Source organism: Otolemur garnettii, unplaced genomic scaffold (assembly GCF_000181295.1).
Source record: "Otolemur garnettii isolate 467f Iridium unplaced genomic scaffold, OtoGar3 scaffold00172, whole genome shotgun sequence".
Taxonomy (NCBI): Eukaryota; Metazoa; Chordata; class Mammalia; order Primates; family Galagidae; genus Otolemur; species Otolemur garnettii.
In genome coordinates this window covers 1,621,743-1,638,007 of record NW_003852567.1, presented here as the reverse complement: position 1 = coordinate 1,638,007, position 16,265 = coordinate 1,621,743, and the positions used below count along the sequence as shown (strand labels likewise).

Here is a 16,265-nt window from a genome sequence, read left to right as displayed (position 1 = left end):
GCTCAGCCTTCTGAGTAGCTGGGATAACAGGCATGTATCACCACACCCAGCTAATAGGCTGTTTTTCATTTCTTTTAAGACATAGTCTCACTTTGTCACCCTCGGTAGAGTGCTGTAGCATGATAGCTCACAGCAACTTCAAACCCCTGGGCTCAAAGGATCCTCTTGTCTCAGCCTCCTGTGTAGCTGGGACTACAGGTACCTACCACAACACCAAAAATAGCTGAGTTTTTCTGTTTTTGGTAGAGATGGGATCTTGCTTTTGCTCTGGCTGGTCTGAACTCCTGAGCTCAAGCAATCCACTTGTCGCATCCTTCCAGTATGCTAGGACTACAGACATGAGCCATCACTCTGGGTAGCTCTGGCTGATCTTTAACTCCTAGCCTCAAGCAATCCTCCAGCCTGGCCTAGGTCTCCCAAAGTGCTAGGATTACAGGTATGAGCCACCATGCTTATGCCTCTTCTACTTCTTATGCTTTTGGTCTGTGAGACAGAGACACTGTAGTTACTTAGCCCTTTATTCCTAGTCTGTTTCTGATGGTAAGGCTGGCTTATGGCTATAGAGAAGTATCCACTCCTCCAGGTAACTCCTGAGGGGCTAGGTTCAGCTACAGTAGATAAGGGTCCACTCTATCCCCCAACTTGCCTCTCTTTCACCATAGCCACTGAGCAAGTGATTGAGGTGATTGTAGAATAAGAGTCACACCTTTATTCGCCCTAGAATAAAAACTCAGGGAAGGCTGAGGCCATGCGTAACTCACATGCACAAAGGGGCATCCCTATGCCCCACACAGAGCCTGGGTGCTTAGCACATGTCTGATGCTCAGTAAGTATTTGCTGAATATATAGCCAAAGGAATGACTGCAGCAAAAAAGTCCTGTAAGCCTCGTGGAGCCAAGAGACTCTGCAGTAAGTAGCTTTCACAGAGGTTCTTCTAAGGTAGAGAATCCAATGCCGGGGGGGTGGAGTGGGGGCGGAGGGAGGAGTGGAATTATCAATGTCCACGCTCGTAGTTCCTGAGCTACGCCTCCAGGTGGCCTGGCAGCGCCCTCATACAGTCACGTGCCGGAGGCTGGCCAATCATCGGGGGTGGGGCGGGGCGGGAAGCCCAAGAAATGAAATCGCCCGCTGCTGCTCAGCCGGCATAGTGGACAGTCCCTCCTGGTGTCCTCATGTCGTGCAGCGGAGCGGATCTTGACCGGCGTCAGCAGGCGTCAGAAGCGGACATCCCGGTAGCAGCCTTCCAGGCGAGCGGTAATTGCAGGGCGGCTGGGATTCTCTGGGATCCGAGATGAGTTTTCCCTTCCTTAGGGAGTTCTCGTCTCAACCCCAAGCAAGGCCGGTAACATGAAGAGAGACGCCCGTGGAAGGGCTGCAGGACAATTGGCTCCGAAAGGTTCAGTCCTGGCCCTTTAGCTCCTGATCAGGACCGGGCCGAGAGGATGTCCCCGAGTTTGGGGCGGCTGGCGGATGAGTCCCAGGGGAGAGAGTTTTGCGGGCTGATCTTGATTTCTGCCCCTAGACCATCAGCATATTCGCTACAACCCGCTGCAGGATGAGTGGGTGCTGGTATCAGCTCACCGCATGAAGCGGCCCTGGCAGGGGCAAGTGGAGCCCCAGCTTCTGAAGACAGTGCCCCGCCATGACCCCCTCAATCCTCTGTGTCCTGGGGCCACAAGGGCCAATGGAGAGGTAAGCCTGTAGAGCCCTGCATGTGCAGGCTGGGCCTGGGGAGTAGCTCCTCCTTTGAGCTGCCCTATATCCATAGAGCAGTGGACCTGGACATCCTCTGGGTCATATCCCAACAAGACTTTTTGACCCTTAGAGTGGGCCTTCCCCATCCTCTTGTAGCCTGTCCAGCTCTTCAAGCCCACCAGATGATAGTAGTATAGGGCAGCAAATGCTTCTCTTGCCTATCCTTGTCAGGTGAATCCCCACTATGATGCCACCTTCCTATTTGACAATGACTTCCCAGCTTTGCAGCCTGATGCCCCCAGTCCAGGTAACCTGGCTCCAACTGCTGTTATGGAGGAGGGAGGCTAGACCTCTTGGGGGACTTCTGCTGCAGAGTGATATTCCTTTACCTCAGGACCCAGTGATCATCCCCTTTTCCAAGCAGAGGCTGCTCGAGGAGTCTGGTAACTATGGATTTTCCCTCTTACAACTTCCAACCCAGGGTTGTAAACTGAGCACTGGGGTTGGTCTCTACCTCTAGTGTGGTCCAGCTCTATCTGTCTGTTATCCTTTACCCCTCACCTCCTAGTAAGGTCATGTGCTTCCACCCCTGGTCGGATATGACGCTGCCACTGATGTCGGTCCCTGAGATCCGGGCTGTCGTTGATGCATGGGCCTCAGTCACAGAGGAGCTGGGTGTCCAATACCCTTGGGTGCAGGTTTGTGAGATCACCCCCACTCCTGGAAGGGCAAGGAGGGGATGGTGCAACTTTGGTTTTGAGAAGTAGCATTCCCATTTCCATAGGGTGTGGTCAGGAGGGATTAAGTTGGTGTCTTTGACTACTAAAACTCCCTACCCTTACCAAATAGATCTTTGAAAATAAAGGATCCATGATGGGCTGCTCCAATCCTCATCCCCACTGCCAGGTAAGGGTATCATGGGCTCCAGTGGGTTTCTTGGCTGGGAACTGGATTGGTGAATGGCACAACGGAAATATGCTAGTGATGTGGAGGCTTGAAGGTAAAGGACCTACATGTTCTTTGCTTTTGCACCTTGACAGGTGTGGGCCAGCAGTTTCCTGCCAGATATTGCACAGCGTGAGGAGCGATCTCAGCGGGCCTATCAGAGTCAGCATGGAGTGCCCCTCCTAATGGAGTATAGTCGCCAGGAGCTAATCAAGAAGGTGGGAGAGAGTCAAGTCTGTGTCTTTAACGAGTATCTAGCTCTCTTATCTCCAAAGAGATAGATGTGTAGGGACAAAGGTAGAAGGGAACTAGGAGAGAGACTTGGTAGGAAGTCCTAGCAATAATCTAAAAGAAAGATGATGGTGGCTTGGATTAGGGGTGGTGGTGTAGGTGGTGAGAATCCATCAGATTCTGGGTACATTCTTCTGCTTCCTGCCTATTTGCTTGCAGCCCATCTTCCCCCATGACCTCATAACCATTCTGTCTGCTCAGGAACGTCTGGTCCTAACTAGTGAGCACTGGTTAGTGCTGGTCCCTTTCTGGGCAGTGTGGCCCTACCAGACACTGCTGCTGCCCCGTCGGCATGTACGGCGGCTACCTGAGCTGACCTCTGCTGAGCGTGATGGTGAGGGCCTTGAACCTCGGGGCTAGGCACTAGATGGAGTGGCTCTAGTAGGGCTAGAATTTGTGCCCCAGGCTGAGATTCCGGCTCTGATTCCAGATCTAGCCTCCATCATGAAGAAGCTTTTGACCAAGTATGACAACCTATTTGAGACATCCTTTCCTTATTCCATGGGCTGGCATGGTGAGGCTTTTTGAGTACCTATACCTAATCCCCTGAAACCATTTCTGGGCTCCTGGGGCCCAGCCCAGTGGACTATAAACTCCTAGTGAGCCTTGAAACCCTTACTGGGTTTCCAGAGCAGAGATGCTGGGACTAAGGGTGGTGCAGAAAAATTGGTGAAACTGTGTCTCCAGTGTGCTTTTTAATGCCTCGGTGCCTCTTTGGCAAAGGATGCTGGGAGATATAGTTACCTGGCCTTGTTTGGGGGTACAGGCTAAAGAATTAAGAATGTGCTCTTCCCACCGTCTCTTCTTCTTTCTGTCAGGGGCTCCCACAGGATCAGCAGCCGGGGACAACTGGGACCACTGGCAGCTGCATGCTCATTACTACCCTCCACTTCTGCGTTCTGCCACTGTCCGGAAATTCATGGTTGGCTACGAAATGCTTGCCCAGGCTCAGAGGGACCTCACCCCTGAGCAGGTTAGGGCTCACAGCATCCTGGGTCCTTAGGTCCTACTTTTCTCTGCTTCCTCCAAGGATCCCAACAATTATAGAACTCCCTTACCAACTTGGGCATTCCTTGGGACTTAGGAGCTATTCAATTCTTTGATTCTCTGGTGACTCCAGCAGTCCTTGCCAACAGTCTCCCAGGTCCATATGTCTTCTGAGTACTCAGAACTCCATACCACCATCCCAGGCAACCCTTAACTTCGTTGATTGCCCCTCTGCCTCCTTTCTAGGCTGCGGAGAGACTAAGGGCACTTCCTGAGGTACATTACTGCTTGAGGCAGAAGGACAGGGAGACAGCAGCCATTGCCTAACCATGCTGACCACAGGGCCTTGAACTCTTCCACCTGGAAACTGAGACCTGGAATTTGGGCAGATGTAGCATCAATAAAAATGTGCTTCTCAAGCTATAATCCATATTCGAACATCAGAGAAATGTGAAATCTGACCTTCAGGGATCTGGGGTTAAATTCTAAAGGCATACCTCCAGCCACACTTGTCTACAGATGCATAAAACATGATGCAAAAATTGCACCCCAAATCTCTGAACAAAATTAATAATCTCCCTTACCTCAAATCTCTGGGAAAAAAAAAAACACTAATATTCAGTATTATATCTGGCCTATAGCTTCTCTTACTCATGGTGCAATGACTGCATTTCCAGTTTAGGAGACTTAAAATCTTGGCTGTGGCTGAGGCTTTGGGAAGGCCAGAGTCCCCTTTACCACCATTCCTGGGTGTCACCTCCAAGCCTGGGCCTGAGGGTTTGGTGGGGAGCGGGTGTGCTGGATTCTGGTCCCAGTGGTCAGTGGCCAGATCCTGGGCTGCTGGCCAGAACGCTAGCTTTATAAGTGGCTGCAGCTTGGCTCTGCTCCAGCCCACAGGGGCTGAAGGGGCGGGTTGGGAGCGTGTACGTGGCTTTGTGTCCTTGGCTTCTCCAAACTCCCACGTGCAGTATGTGTAGGCTCTGATGCCCTTGTGCTCAAACAGTTGCACAGAGCAGAAAACAGCTTTGGCAAGAAAGGGGCTAGAGTGACCCTTGGTGTACCCTTTACCTCCTCAACCTGTTTTCCTAGCAAGACTGTGGAACAATGGACCATGCAACCCAGACCTGATGTCACCTACTACCCTCAAATTGAATGTAGGGCTGGTAAATAATGTATAGCTGCCCAGAATCCTTTTTGTCTCCATTGTTTTCTCAGGGCAACTAAGTGTCTGGGTGGGGGAAATCACACCAAGGCTGAACAGTGAGAGCACCTGACCCAGAAGAACCTTGGCTGCCTGCCTTCCAGTCCAGGGTCTTTCCTTATACCTGGAGGGGAGGTGCCTGGGGCCTGTGAGTGTTGCCCTGTTTTGGAAGAAGTTCACACAGACATAGTATGTACATGTTTCCCTGGAGCCCCAAGTTACTTGGGAGTAGGTGAGACCTCTGGTAGATGGCTGGTTTGTTAGGGCATACATTAACACCCTCCGCAACACACACACTATTACCTCTGATTTGGCTGCATTTTGGAATCGTCTGGGAAGTTTTAAACAATACTGATGCTTAGGTCCAACTTCCAGAAATTCAGATTTAATTGGTATGGAGTGGGGATTGGCAGTTCTAAAATCACAATACCCAGCAAAGTTTAAGAGCCACTGCCCTATACTAGCCCTCCTTGGTTATCTTATCTGGAGTCAGGGGCACCTTCAGCTTCTCAGTCACCTGCCCAATGACTCTTGAGTCCTGAATCTGAGGCTTTGTTGTGGACAGCTGGGAGGGGGAGGGGCCGAATCCTTCCAGTCCTGCGGTTCCAGGGAGGACAGGCCTTCAGGCGAGGACCCAGGAATCGAGCTCCAGACTCTGTCCCTGGCAGCCTCTTCAGTCTGGGACGGGACAGGAAGTGTCCGGCGGAGGTGGGGGTGGAGGTGATTGGCAGCTGGAGGCTCCAATGGGCCGGGAGCCCCCCTATTTCTCCCGTCTCCTTCCATTGGCGCCTGGGCGGAGCCGCCCCCACCGCGGGGGCCCCAGAGCGGGAGGGAGTGGAGGCCGGGGCAGAGGGCGAGGGCAGAGGGCGCTGGCGGCAGGGGCCGCAGAAGGTGAGACCTGGTGGGGCTGGTGGGTGTAGACAAGGCAGTCTTGCCAGAAGGGGGCGGGGCAGGGTGGTTGTGTATGCTGTAAAAGGCGGGCTGTGTGTGTGTGTCTTTGAGGCTGTGACTGTGTGACGATGTCATTGTATGTGAGACTGAATATCACCTGGTGCAGCTGTCAGCTAATGTGACTGTGTGTGTCTGTGCGCATGTAGCTGAGTATGCATGTGGCTGTGCAAGTGTGGGGTTATGCTGGGTCCACCAATGCACAGTTTTTGCTGAGACTGAGCTGTGAAAGAGAGGCGGTGACCACATGAGGGAATGCGTTTGGGGAAAATCTCTGGTGGGGTTTGAGACTGTGTTTGCCAGTGTGAGAGTGGGTGGCTGGGTTTGTGTGTGCGTGACTTCAGTAGTGGGAGAATAAAAGTGAGACTTGTGACTATGTGTGTGTCCTGTGTCCTAACTTAGACTGTGTGGGAGTTTTACCGTGACCATATAATGGGGTGCCCACTTCAATAGCTGGTGAGACTGACTGTCTCCTCAGTGTCCAGCACAGTCACTAACACATCTGGCTTCTCCTTCTTCCCAAGAATCCCTCCACTGGTCTACCACTGTTTATTTTCTGTTTCCCTGCCTGACTCAGTTTCTTTGTATTCCTTTTTCTCTCCCTATTACTGTCTTCCTAGAGATATCTGTCTGTCTCTTCATACTTTTGTCTTCCCAAGTATCTTTATGTATGTGCTCTTCTAGTTCTGCCTCTCATGCTGTGTCCCTCTCTCTGTGTCCCTATGCCTGACTCTCCTGTTTGCCTTTATCTCTTTGGCTACCTGGGGTGCAGTAACAGTGATGGGATGTAAACTGCCATTGCTAAGAGGTCCCAGAAAGAGGGGGCTTAAACCATGATGAGTTATTTTTAGGAATTGCTGTGACCCTCCCCCAAGCTGTGTGTGTGTGTGTGTGTGTGTGTGTGTGTGCATGAGTATATGATATGTGTAAATGTGTCTGAGTCTCAGGATGTCTGAGTGTATTGGGTGACTGTGAGTGACTGAGTGGCTGTATCTGAGAGTGTGAGTCTAAGGGTAAATGTGGGTCTTGTGTATCTGGTACCAAGGGACCAAAGGCATTTCCTGGTGTTGGGGCCCAAAGAGCAGAGGGGGAGGTGAAAAATGGCTGGAACTTCCAGGTAGGGGGAGAACTGGAGGACTCTTTGGCCTCTCCTTATGTCCCCCAACCTGGGGCCTCCCTTCTCGAAACACAGCCAGCTGTGCCCTAAGGAAGCACTGGCTGGAGAGTAAAAAGAGTGGGAGCATGGGTTTGTGTCTCATTTTTTGTTGGATTGTATCCACATGTGTTCAAGGGAGTGTCTTTTTGTTAACTGTGCCTAGTGAGACCATGTGTGAATGTGGCTGTGTTTGGCTGTGTGAAAACAGAGAATCTGTCACTGACAGGGACATAAGTATAAGCAACCCTACTCTCTCTCTCTCTTGCTGGCCTTGCCTACATCTGTGGCTTCCTTTCTAGATTTGGGGGAGGCCTCTTCCCTTCCCAGGGCCTCGGGTGGGAGGGCAGGAGGGAGGAGGAGTGGCGGGGAGGGGGCCTGGCTAGGGGCTGCTGAGCTCTGGGGCTCTGAGGGGGCGGGGCAGGGAAGGGGAAGGAGGGGATGGCTCTGGGGTCCCAGAACTCAGTGGAGGAGCAGGAGACGGGGCTGAAGCTGGTGGGAGGAAGTCCTGGAGGCCATGGACACTTGGCCACTGGGATAATCGAGGTAGGGCGGAGCTAAATGGGTAAATGTGGCTGGGGTGCTAGGGGTGAGCCAACTAGACATACTCAGACAGACACAAGGAGGCCCCTGCTTTCTTCTACTTCTTATACTCCAGAGGGGCCCATGCTTTTCCTTTTCTGGTGCTCTTGGCAAGGACCCTCTCCCCTTCTGTCCCTTGGTTCCCCATGGCCACTTCCCCACTGCCTTCCTCCTCTTGCTCCCCTCCTCCAGAATTCCTCTCTCCTAGCACCTCCATCCCCATATAGACATACTGTTAGCTTCTTCTGGGATTTTAAGTTCCTTCTGTCCTCAGCCCTTCCCTCACTAGCCCCCATTGCTTCCCCATCTTGATCTCTGAGTATTTCTTGGAGCCGTGGCCCCCATGCCAGTCCCCTGTCCGTTCAGGCTCCCAGCTCCTCTCAGCCTCCCCTTTACTTCCCGCCACCCTGTCTCCATCTCCATCTGCTGGCTCCTTGCCAGCGCCCCGGCTCTGGCAACAGCCAGGGCATCTGGATCCGCTTAACTATGCAGCCCCAGCCCACATTCTAGCCCCATCCAGCCTCACAGACTTGAGACCAACAAAATTTTAGAGCCAGGCCCAGCTGAGTGGCCCAAGTAGCCAGAGCAAGGAGCCAGCCTCAGGCGAGAGGCTTGGCAGCCAGAGCAAGGCAAAGCCTTCTGGTGGGAGTACAGGGTGGCTTCAGACCAATGATGACAACTTTCCCCCCCAGGGTGATAAGGTCTGCTCCAGGTTAATCAGAGGCAGTGGTTCACCCTGGACCAAGTAAAGTGAACACCAGAATTCTCTATAGCTGGATTAGAGGGGTTAATGGGAATGGCTGAGTTGGTACCAGTACTTGGTGCCAGGGGTGGGCGCCAAGGGTGGTGGTGGTGGTGGGGGTTGCTGGCACAGTCTGTCGCCTCTGGCTTTTGTTCTGGGCCCTAAGCCTAGAACTGAAATTGAGGGTGTGACGGTGTGTGTGTTTATATGTGTGACTGTGTATGCATGTGTGTGAGTTTGTGTGTTCATAGCAGTGGGTATATAGTAGGAAAGGGGACCTCAGGTCAGATTCTTCAATGATTTCTGATAGCCATACCCTATTTGGTGCATTTGTTTTCCTCCTAGGGAGCCCAGTGTTGTGCTTTAGCCTCTCATCTTAGGGATGGGGGATCCCTGACTTTGCCTTTCTCCCACAGATGAGCAGCAGCTGCTCAGGGCTGAGCAGGGTCCTGGTGGCTGTGGCTACAGCCCTGGTATCTGCCTCCTCCCCCTGCCCCCAGGCCTGGGGCCCCCCAGGTGAGAAGAATCCTGTTCTATGAGCTTCAACTCTAACTTGTTACTTCTCAGCCTCACTATGGCCCCTTCCCATGCCTAACTTGTGACCTTCCCCCACCTCTGATACCCAACCTGGGTCCCCTCTCTATCGTGTCCTCTGACCTCTGTCTCCAGATGACCCCCTCTCAGGGCTTAACAATCTGCTCTTTACCCCGTCACTCTCACAAAGTGGGAAGGATGGGGAGGAAGAGCCTCACTTCAGAAGTGCCCTCCACAGGGGTCCAGTATGGGCAGCCTGGCAAGTCTGTGACGCTGTGTTGTCCTGGAGTGACTACTGGGTAAGTGCTCCACCTGCCTGTTGGTCTGACACTCATGACCCTTTCTTGACCCTGCCCAGTCCTCATGTCTCTTTTCTCCCTTGCCCCTTCTGTCTGTGATCCACACCTGTCTATGATCTTCACCTGTCTATCTGTCCTAATCCTTTAGACATCCTTCAATTCAACCAATATATACTGAGCACCTGAACTCTGCTAAGTTCTGGCTCTAGTCTAGGCTCTTGGATACAGCTGTGCACAAGGCAGGCATTGCCTGCCATCACAGAGCTTATATCCTAGTGTGGAAGGCAGAAAATAATCAAACCAGAACCTTGCTAGGTAGTCATACCTGCAGGACAGAACAGCCAAAGAGAGTGATTTGGAAGAGGATGACTGGGTAATTATGTTTTACTGGTAATCAGGAAAGGTCTCTCTGAGAAGGCAGCATTGAAGCTGATTTCCGAAGGTGAGAAAGGAGCCAGCCATGTATAGATTAGGGTACAACGATTCCTAATAGAAGGAACAGCTAGTGCAAATGCCCAGAGGTAAGAATGAGCCCAATACCTCTGAGAAACAGAAGACTAGTGTGGCTGGAGTGCAATGGGTAAGCAGGAGAGAGGTAAAAATTGAGGAAGGAAAAGGAGGCAAGAGCTAGCTTACAAGGGGCTTTATAAGCCAGTGGAAGGAATTTGGGTTTTATTGCAAGTGGAGTTAGGAGCCAATGGAAAGCTGTGGCATGGTTTGACTTATACTTGAAATCTTCACTGTCATCACCTCATCTTACCTCCAGGGCCCCAGTGTCCTGGTTTCGGGGAGGTACGGAACCTGGGGACCCACGGCTGCTCCAGGAATCGGACTCTGGGCTAGGGCCTGAACTAGTCCTAGCCCGGGTAGACAGCACTGACGAGGGTACCTACATCTGCCGGACCCTGGATGGTGCACTTGGGGGCACAGTGACCCTGCAGCTGGGCTGTGAGTCGGGGAGGGTGGAATTGATGAGACATGGGCCCCATTCTGGGAATCCAGGCCCTGAGTAAGCCCTCTAGGATAGGGAGGAACTGGAGACTGTTCAGTCTCCAGCTGTGCTCTTCGCCTCTAGATCCCCCAGCCCGTCCTGTTGTCTCCTGCCAAGCAGCTGACTATGAGAACTTCTCCTGCACTTGGAGTCCCAGCCAGGTCAGCGGTTTACCTACCCGCTACCTCACCTCCTACAGGTGTGTGCATGATCGGGTGAGTGTGCCTACACATTTGGGTGTGGTGGCACAACATGAGTATGGGAGGCAGGGAGGAATGTTCTGACTACAGATGGCCCCCTCCTCACCAGGAAGAAGACAGTACCAGGAGCTGATGGCCAGAGGTAGGACATGAGGGAGAGACAGGGGGCTCCATATTGGTCTCACATTCCAAAGTCTAAGACCACATCCTCACTCCTAGGAGGAGTCCATCCACAGGGCCCTGGCCATGCCCACAGGACCTCCCAGGGGCTTCCCGCTGTGTAGTCTATGGGGCAGAGTTCTGGAGCCAGTACCGGATTAATGTGACAGAGGTGAACCCACTGGGTGCCAGCACACGCCTGCTGGATGTAAGCTTGCAGAGCATCTGTGAGTACCCACCCCAAGCCCACCCCTCACATTCCCACCACAGTGACCCCTATGGGTTTAGCCCCTTTACCCTCAGAGCTCCTGAACAGTCCCTTCCCAACATAGATTCCATTTATCCCAACCTCAGATGGCCCTGTGGACACTAAGAAATAACATACTGTAGAGGCTTCTGCCACTACCTACAAATCCTTCCTTGCTGTGTAACTTCAGAGCTGACTCCTGCTTTTGGGCCCTGTGCTTCAGGCAGCCACAGCTCATGTCCTCATGCCCAAGGAGCTCTTGCTGGCCCCTCCTTCCTCTTGATCTGCATGGGAGTGGGGCATTAAAACTAGCTGGAATTTAGGCCGATTCACGTTAGATGAAAAGAACAATTGTTCTTTTATTCACTCTACAAGCACTTTAAAAGCGCCCCCCCCCCCATTTCAGCTCATTTTATAATAAAGATGACAGGTTCTGAGCCTAATGGTCAAGTTTAAGATTTCCCCTTGCCTCTTGGGAGTGCTAGGCTAAGGTACCTTTAAACATATACCTTTGGAAGTGCTGGAGAAGGGATAGGTACTTGTCCCCTACCCTGACTTTGTATCTCACTCCCTCAGTGCGCCCTGATCCACCCCAAGGGCTACGAGTAGAGTCAGTACCAGGTTATCCCAGACGTTTGCATGCCAGCTGGACATACCCTGCCTCCTGGCCCCGTCAGCCCCACTTCCTGCTCAAGTTCCGGCTGCAGTACCGTCCAGTGCAGCATCCAGCCTGGTCCACGGTGAGGCCTGCAGTGTGTCCCACCCTGGGGCTAGAGATCCTGTCTCTGGTTTCATGATCCTGAGTGTTCTGTATAGCTTCGTTGCTCTTCCTGGTCACTGAAGCTTTGACGATTCCCCCTATAGAGTGCTTCCTGTGGTTTGTACTGGGTGCTGGAGTTGAGGTGGTGACTGACACACTGTGGCTTTTAAAAAATAACTTTTCTAGGAAAAGAAGTGACTTTCTATAAGAGGCACATCCTTACACAAGCACTCGTATCCTCAGCTCAGGATAGTGGTGATTTCCACCTCTGGAGATGTTAAAGATTGTCTGGCATCAGGCCTGGGAAGTGGTAGCATCAGATAATAACCAATATTTGTTTATTTATTTATATGATAAAGTTTCATTCCTGGGTATAGTGCTGTGGCATCATAGCTCATAGCAACCTCAAACTCTTGGGCTCAAGTGATTCTCTTGCCTCTGCTTCTTGCCTCTTTAGCTGGGACTTCAGGCACCTGCCATGATGTTTGACTAGCTTTTCTTTTTTTAGTAGCGATAGAGTTTGGCTCTTGCTCAGGCTGGTCTCAAACTCCTAAGCTCAAGCAATCCACCCACCTCAGCCTCCCAAAGTACTAGGACCACACCATACCTTATCTTATTTGGGAATATTCACCCCATTTTACAAATGAAGAAACAAAGGTCACCAAGTATATGGTTTAGCAAATATTTGAATCCAGATAGCCTGATATCACTCCCCTCGAAGTAATCTCTATATACTACTATCTTCTAGACTCTAAGTGTGTAGGCCCAACCCCACCAGGCACCCAATGTGAGGAGGTCTAGACAGCTCCACTAGGCTGACAGGGATGTGACTGGGAGAAAGGGGTTTTCTTTGCAAACTGTATCTGAGTAGGCTCTGCAATTACTGGATATTGCACTGACAAACCATTTTCACCCCCAAGGTGGAGCCAGCTGGATTGGAGGAGGTGATTACAGATGCTGTGGCTGGGCTGCCCCATGCTGTACGGGTCAGTGCCCGGGACTTTCTGGACGCTGGCACCTGGAGTGCCTGGAGCCCAGAGGCCTGGGGGACTCCAAGCACTGGTGAGAGACAGAGCCAAAGAAAGGGGCAGAGGCCCCCCTTTAAAGCATATCCCAGCTGGATGAAGTCACAGAAGGTGGCCATGGCACATGCCCTGCCTACTCAGGCATTGCAATTGCTATCCTGGGCTTCAGTCTCAGTTGCCTACATCCCTGCCCTAGCTTCAGCTCCACCCTTGCTGTCATAGGCTCCACTTCTATGAGTTACATCCTCCTTTCAGGCACCCCTGTTTCCAACCCAGGTCTTGGTCCTGCCTGCAGGACCTGGCCCTGCCCCCACTGCTTGTGGACACTTCTCAGGTACGGCTTTCCTTTAGGGACCCTACAGAAGGAAATCCCAGCTGGAGGCCAGCTACACGTGCAGCCAGAGGCAGAGCCTCAGGTGGACAGCCCGGCTCCTCCAAGGCCCTCTCTTCAACCAGACTCGCTGCCTCTTGGTGAGCTTGGGGAGATGGGCAAAAGTTATAGAGGACCTAAAACCCCAGAGAGGAGAACTGAGTTTGGTCAGGCTTGCTCTTACAGTGGGATGTGACTCTCTTCCCTAGATCACAGAGACACCCTGGAGCAGGTGGCTGTGCTAGCATCTTTGGGAATCTTCTCCTTGCTGGGACTGGTTGCTGGGGTCCTGGCACTAGGGCTCTGGTAAGTGACTGCCATTGGTCCCTGAGCCTCTGATCCCTGCAGATGCCCTGATGCTCATAGACTACATTTATCTTCACCCTTTATAACTTCCCACTGAACTAGTTTGATTCTGGAACTACCTCTATCCCTTACACTCCACTTCATGTTTCTCCTGATTCCTCTCCTGACCTTTTACTAATATACCTTTTTGGAAGAGACCGAGATGCCCCACATTGTTTGGAAGACAGCTGCCTTTTTATGCCCTAGGTTGAGGATGAGATGGAGTAGGAAGGATGGATCCCAAAAGCCTAGGTTCTTGGCTCCAATAATTCCAGTGGACAGGCTTCCAGGTGAGTAAGACCTCCAGGAAGTTTAGATTTGGAAAAGTGTGCCCCCATTTTGAGAGTTCCTGGATTAAGCGCTGGTTGGTGTAGTCATTTTTAGGGTGTTGGAATCCAAGTTGGATCTCTCATTCTTACAATATTTAGGCTGAGGACTGGACCTTTCCTTTTTGAGTCTTTGGGCTCAGAAATGAGTCTTTCCTCTCTCTCAGTGTACTGAAGATCCTAAATGGACTCCTCTCCTCAATTTCAGGGTGTCAGACTCAGAGCTAGATACCATCTTTTTTAGGGCATAGGTGTCTTCAATCAGTGCTGGGTCCCTGCTTTCATTTTTGGCACTCAGGGCCAAGAGCTAGATTTACTCCCCGTTTTTCAGGATGTTGAAGCGGCTCCCTCAGAGTTGGGATCCTCCACTTATTCTCAGTGTGGGGCTCAGAACTGGGTCATCTCCCTCAGTCCCCTGGGTATCTAGGCCAAGATCCAGTCCCACCATCTCTCCTGATTTGCCTCCTACTTCTTCTAGGAGCTCCAAACCTGTAGAGGACCCATAAAGGCTTTAGCTGATTCCACATATAACTGTCTTGCTGGTGCAGATGAATGGACAGATAGAATCCAGGCAGGACTGTAGATCCCTATGGACAGGGTCTCAGATGGAAGTTTTGTTTGGAACCAATTTCTGTGAGACCCTTTACCAGCTGAAAGGTGCCTGGATCTGATTGCATCCCACAGCTAGAGTTCCACCTGAGGAATGTGTGCAGATGTGTATATTTGTGTCCATGTGTATGTGAAGCAGGGAACGTGTGTTCTCTATTTACATGTATATATGTAGGTACCTGGGGAGTGTGTGTGGGTCCTTGGCTCTTGGCCTTGCCCCTTGCAGGGGCTGTGAAGATGCAAATAAAGAGAATGAGGAAGTTCTTGGAAATCACTCAGATTATTTGTTCAATGCTGCTTTATTATTTCGGCTGTTGGGGGCTCTGGCCCATCTTCCCTAGCAGCTCCAAATTCAGGTTGGGTAGGGTTCCCTGGAGCCTTCTCCCTTGTTGCTTAAACCACTGAGCGAGGCTGTGGTTCTGGGGGTGGATGCATATGCTGCGTCGAGCCAGGTGAAGCCTGGGAAGGGAAAGGTCTAAGGCTATGCCCATAGCTTGGGGATAAGGTTAGGGTCCAGGGATCAGGGGCAAAGACAAGATGAAAACCTGAGTCAGCATCAGAGTTAGCAGTTGGGGTTGGGGTTGGGGTTGGGGTCAGCATTAAGGGTTGGGGCTGAGGTCAGAGTCAGGGGTATTGAGGTGGGGTCAGAGCTCACACAAAAGCCTGGAGATAACAGTCCCCATCAGCCTCCTGAAGTTCCACTCGGATGACCTTCCTCAGTAGCTTGTTTGAGAGTTGGTGTCGGTAGAGCTGAGTACAGCAGGTAGCGCTGGCTGGTATTAGCAATGCTAGGGGACAACAGGGGCATGTGTTCAGAAGGATCCTGACCAAGGACCTCTCCATCAGACAGTTGGAAGTGAGGTTGTACTTCCTTGGCCTCTTCCCCTTCATCTTATTCACCCAGAGCCCAGCTTTCTTTTCTTTTCTTTTTTTTTAGACAGAGTTTCACTATGTTGCCCTCAGTAGAATGCTATGGCATCATAGCTCACAGCAACCTCAAACTCTTGGGCTTAAGTGATTCTCTTGCCTCATCCTCCCAAGCATCTGGGACTACAGGTGCCTGCCACAATGCCCAGCTGTTTTTTTGTTGTAGTTTTCACTGTTGTTTAGCAGGCCTGGGCCAGGTTTGAATCCCCCAGCCCTGGTGTATGTAGCCAGTGCCCTCACCACCGAGGTACAGGTGCTGAGCCCAGATCCCAGCTTTCTATCCACCCAAATACTCACCTGCTCCAGAGTTTGGGATTAGGAGCAACAGTAGCAGAAGGAGGCTGCTGATGGGTGAGGGCTTCATGCTGCTCAGCCTGGAAACTTCCTTCTCCTCCTCCTCTACCTTTGATTTGGGTGTCTTTTATGTGCACCACATGAGTCAGAGGGAGGTGTGATGAATACATCACACCTTATCTCCTCTAGGGCCCTAATTCTTGACTTGTTGCCATGGACCCCTTCCTCTTCCAGACCTGCCATTTTCCATGGGCTCCTAAACCCTCAGCAGAGAAACTGGGGAAAGGGTTATTGCATGATGGGGGAACATATGATACAGTGACTAAAGGGCACTCAAGTATCCACAGTCGCATCTAATCATAGACATTCACACTTATATACCCATATACACATTCACAGTCACATCTTGATCACTTGGTCAATCTCACAAAGTCATACATACCCATAATCAGAAAATGATAGACAAAATCATATAGCCCTTGTTATTCTCAAAGTCTCACTCCCACATGGCTGTGTTTTCACAATCATCCAGTCAAACTAACACAGATTCTGGCGGGAGTTGAGTGGGGTGGGAGCAGAGGGGAAGCCAGCACCAACTTGCCCTCATCTTCCCTTCCCCACTTCCTGCCCTGGCT

At 51.6% G+C, this 16,265-nt stretch overlaps 3 protein-coding genes across 6 annotated transcripts; 2 read left to right on the top strand and 1 right to left on the bottom strand.

Moving 5' to 3' along the window:
• The first annotated feature begins 1,138 nt into the window (after positions 1-1,138).
• On the top strand, positions 1,139-4,356 carry GALT (galactose-1-phosphate uridylyltransferase). 2 transcript variants are annotated; one of them, XM_003800259.3, is made up of 11 exons: positions 1,139-1,254; positions 1,523-1,692; positions 1,927-2,002; positions 2,090-2,138; positions 2,264-2,393; positions 2,545-2,601; positions 2,736-2,858; positions 3,133-3,265; positions 3,362-3,445; positions 3,750-3,904; positions 4,165-4,356. In XM_003800259.3, the coding sequence occupies exons 1-11, from the start codon at positions 1,173-1,175 to the stop codon at positions 4,243-4,245; spliced, it is 1,140 nt and encodes a 379-aa protein (XP_003800307.1). In that variant the 5' UTR covers positions 1,139-1,172; the 3' UTR covers positions 4,246-4,356. The 2 variants fall into 2 exon arrangements, with proteins under 2 accessions (XP_003800307.1, XP_023375102.1); XM_023519334.1 differs by having other exon boundaries at positions 1,165-1,254; positions 1,555-1,692.
• A 1,602-nt stretch (positions 4,357-5,958) lies between these two features.
• On the top strand, positions 5,959-14,687 carry IL11RA (interleukin 11 receptor subunit alpha). 3 transcript variants are annotated; one of them, XM_003800258.3, is made up of 13 exons: positions 5,959-6,010; positions 8,961-9,060; positions 9,317-9,377; positions 10,144-10,325; positions 10,453-10,567; positions 10,678-10,710; positions 10,788-10,954; positions 11,551-11,714; positions 12,655-12,796; positions 13,111-13,230; positions 13,339-13,435; positions 13,682-13,764; positions 14,279-14,687. In XM_003800258.3, exons 2-13 carry the CDS (start codon positions 8,961-8,963, stop codon positions 14,293-14,295), a joined length of 1,281 nt encoding a protein of 426 aa, XP_003800306.1. In that variant the 5' UTR covers positions 5,959-6,010; the 3' UTR covers positions 14,296-14,687. The 3 variants fall into 3 exon arrangements, with proteins under 3 accessions (XP_003800306.1, XP_023375101.1, XP_012667142.1); XM_023519333.1 differs by lacking the exon at positions 5,959-6,010 and adding an exon at positions 6,023-6,029; XM_012811688.2 differs by lacking the exons at positions 5,959-6,010; positions 8,961-9,060 and having other exon boundaries at positions 9,075-9,377; positions 14,279-14,680.
• Positions 14,682-15,970, bottom strand: CCL27 (C-C motif chemokine ligand 27). Its single transcript, XM_023519335.1, has 3 exons — positions 15,634-15,970; positions 15,065-15,197; positions 14,682-14,868 (listed from the first exon to the last, which is right to left on the bottom strand). Exons 1-3 carry the CDS (start codon positions 15,698-15,700, stop codon positions 14,712-14,714), a joined length of 357 nt encoding a protein of 118 aa, XP_023375103.1. The 5' UTR covers positions 15,701-15,970; the 3' UTR covers positions 14,682-14,711.
• Between the last annotated feature and the right edge of the window lie 295 nt (positions 15,971-16,265).

Bases quoted from the DNA above. Each gene is read 5' to 3' on its own strand.
- GALT (XM_003800259.3), top strand. From the start codon at position 1,173: ATGTCGTGCAGCGGAGCGGATCTTGACCGGCGTCAGCAGGCGTCAGAA. The intron at 3,266-3,361 runs GTGAGGGCCTTG...CTCTGATTCCAG, and splicing joins GACCTCTGCTGAGCGTGATG to ATCTAGCCTCCATCATGAAG. The intron at 3,446-3,749 runs GTGAGGCTTTTT...TCTTTCTGTCAG, and splicing joins TTATTCCATGGGCTGGCATG to GGGCTCCCACAGGATCAGCA.
- IL11RA (XM_012811688.2), top strand. From the start codon at position 9,214: ATGACCCCCTCTCAGGGCTTAACAATCTGCTCTTTACCCCGTCACTCT. The intron at 10,326-10,452 runs GTGAGTCGGGGA...CTTCGCCTCTAG, and splicing joins AGTGACCCTGCAGCTGGGCT to ATCCCCCAGCCCGTCCTGTT. The intron at 10,711-10,787 runs GTAGGACATGAG...CCTCACTCCTAG, and splicing joins CCAGGAGCTGATGGCCAGAG to GAGGAGTCCATCCACAGGGC.
- CCL27 (XM_023519335.1), bottom strand. From the start codon at position 15,700: ATGAAGCCCTCACCCATCAGCAGCCTCCTTCTGCTACTGTTGCTCCTA. The intron at 15,198-15,633 runs GTGAGTATTTGG...GTTGTCCCCTAG, and splicing joins AATCCCAAACTCTGGAGCAG to CATTGCTAATACCAGCCAGC. The intron at 14,869-15,064 runs GTGAGCTCTGAC...TTCCCTTCCCAG, and splicing joins TGTTATCTCCAGGCTTTTGT to GCTTCACCTGGCTCGACGCA.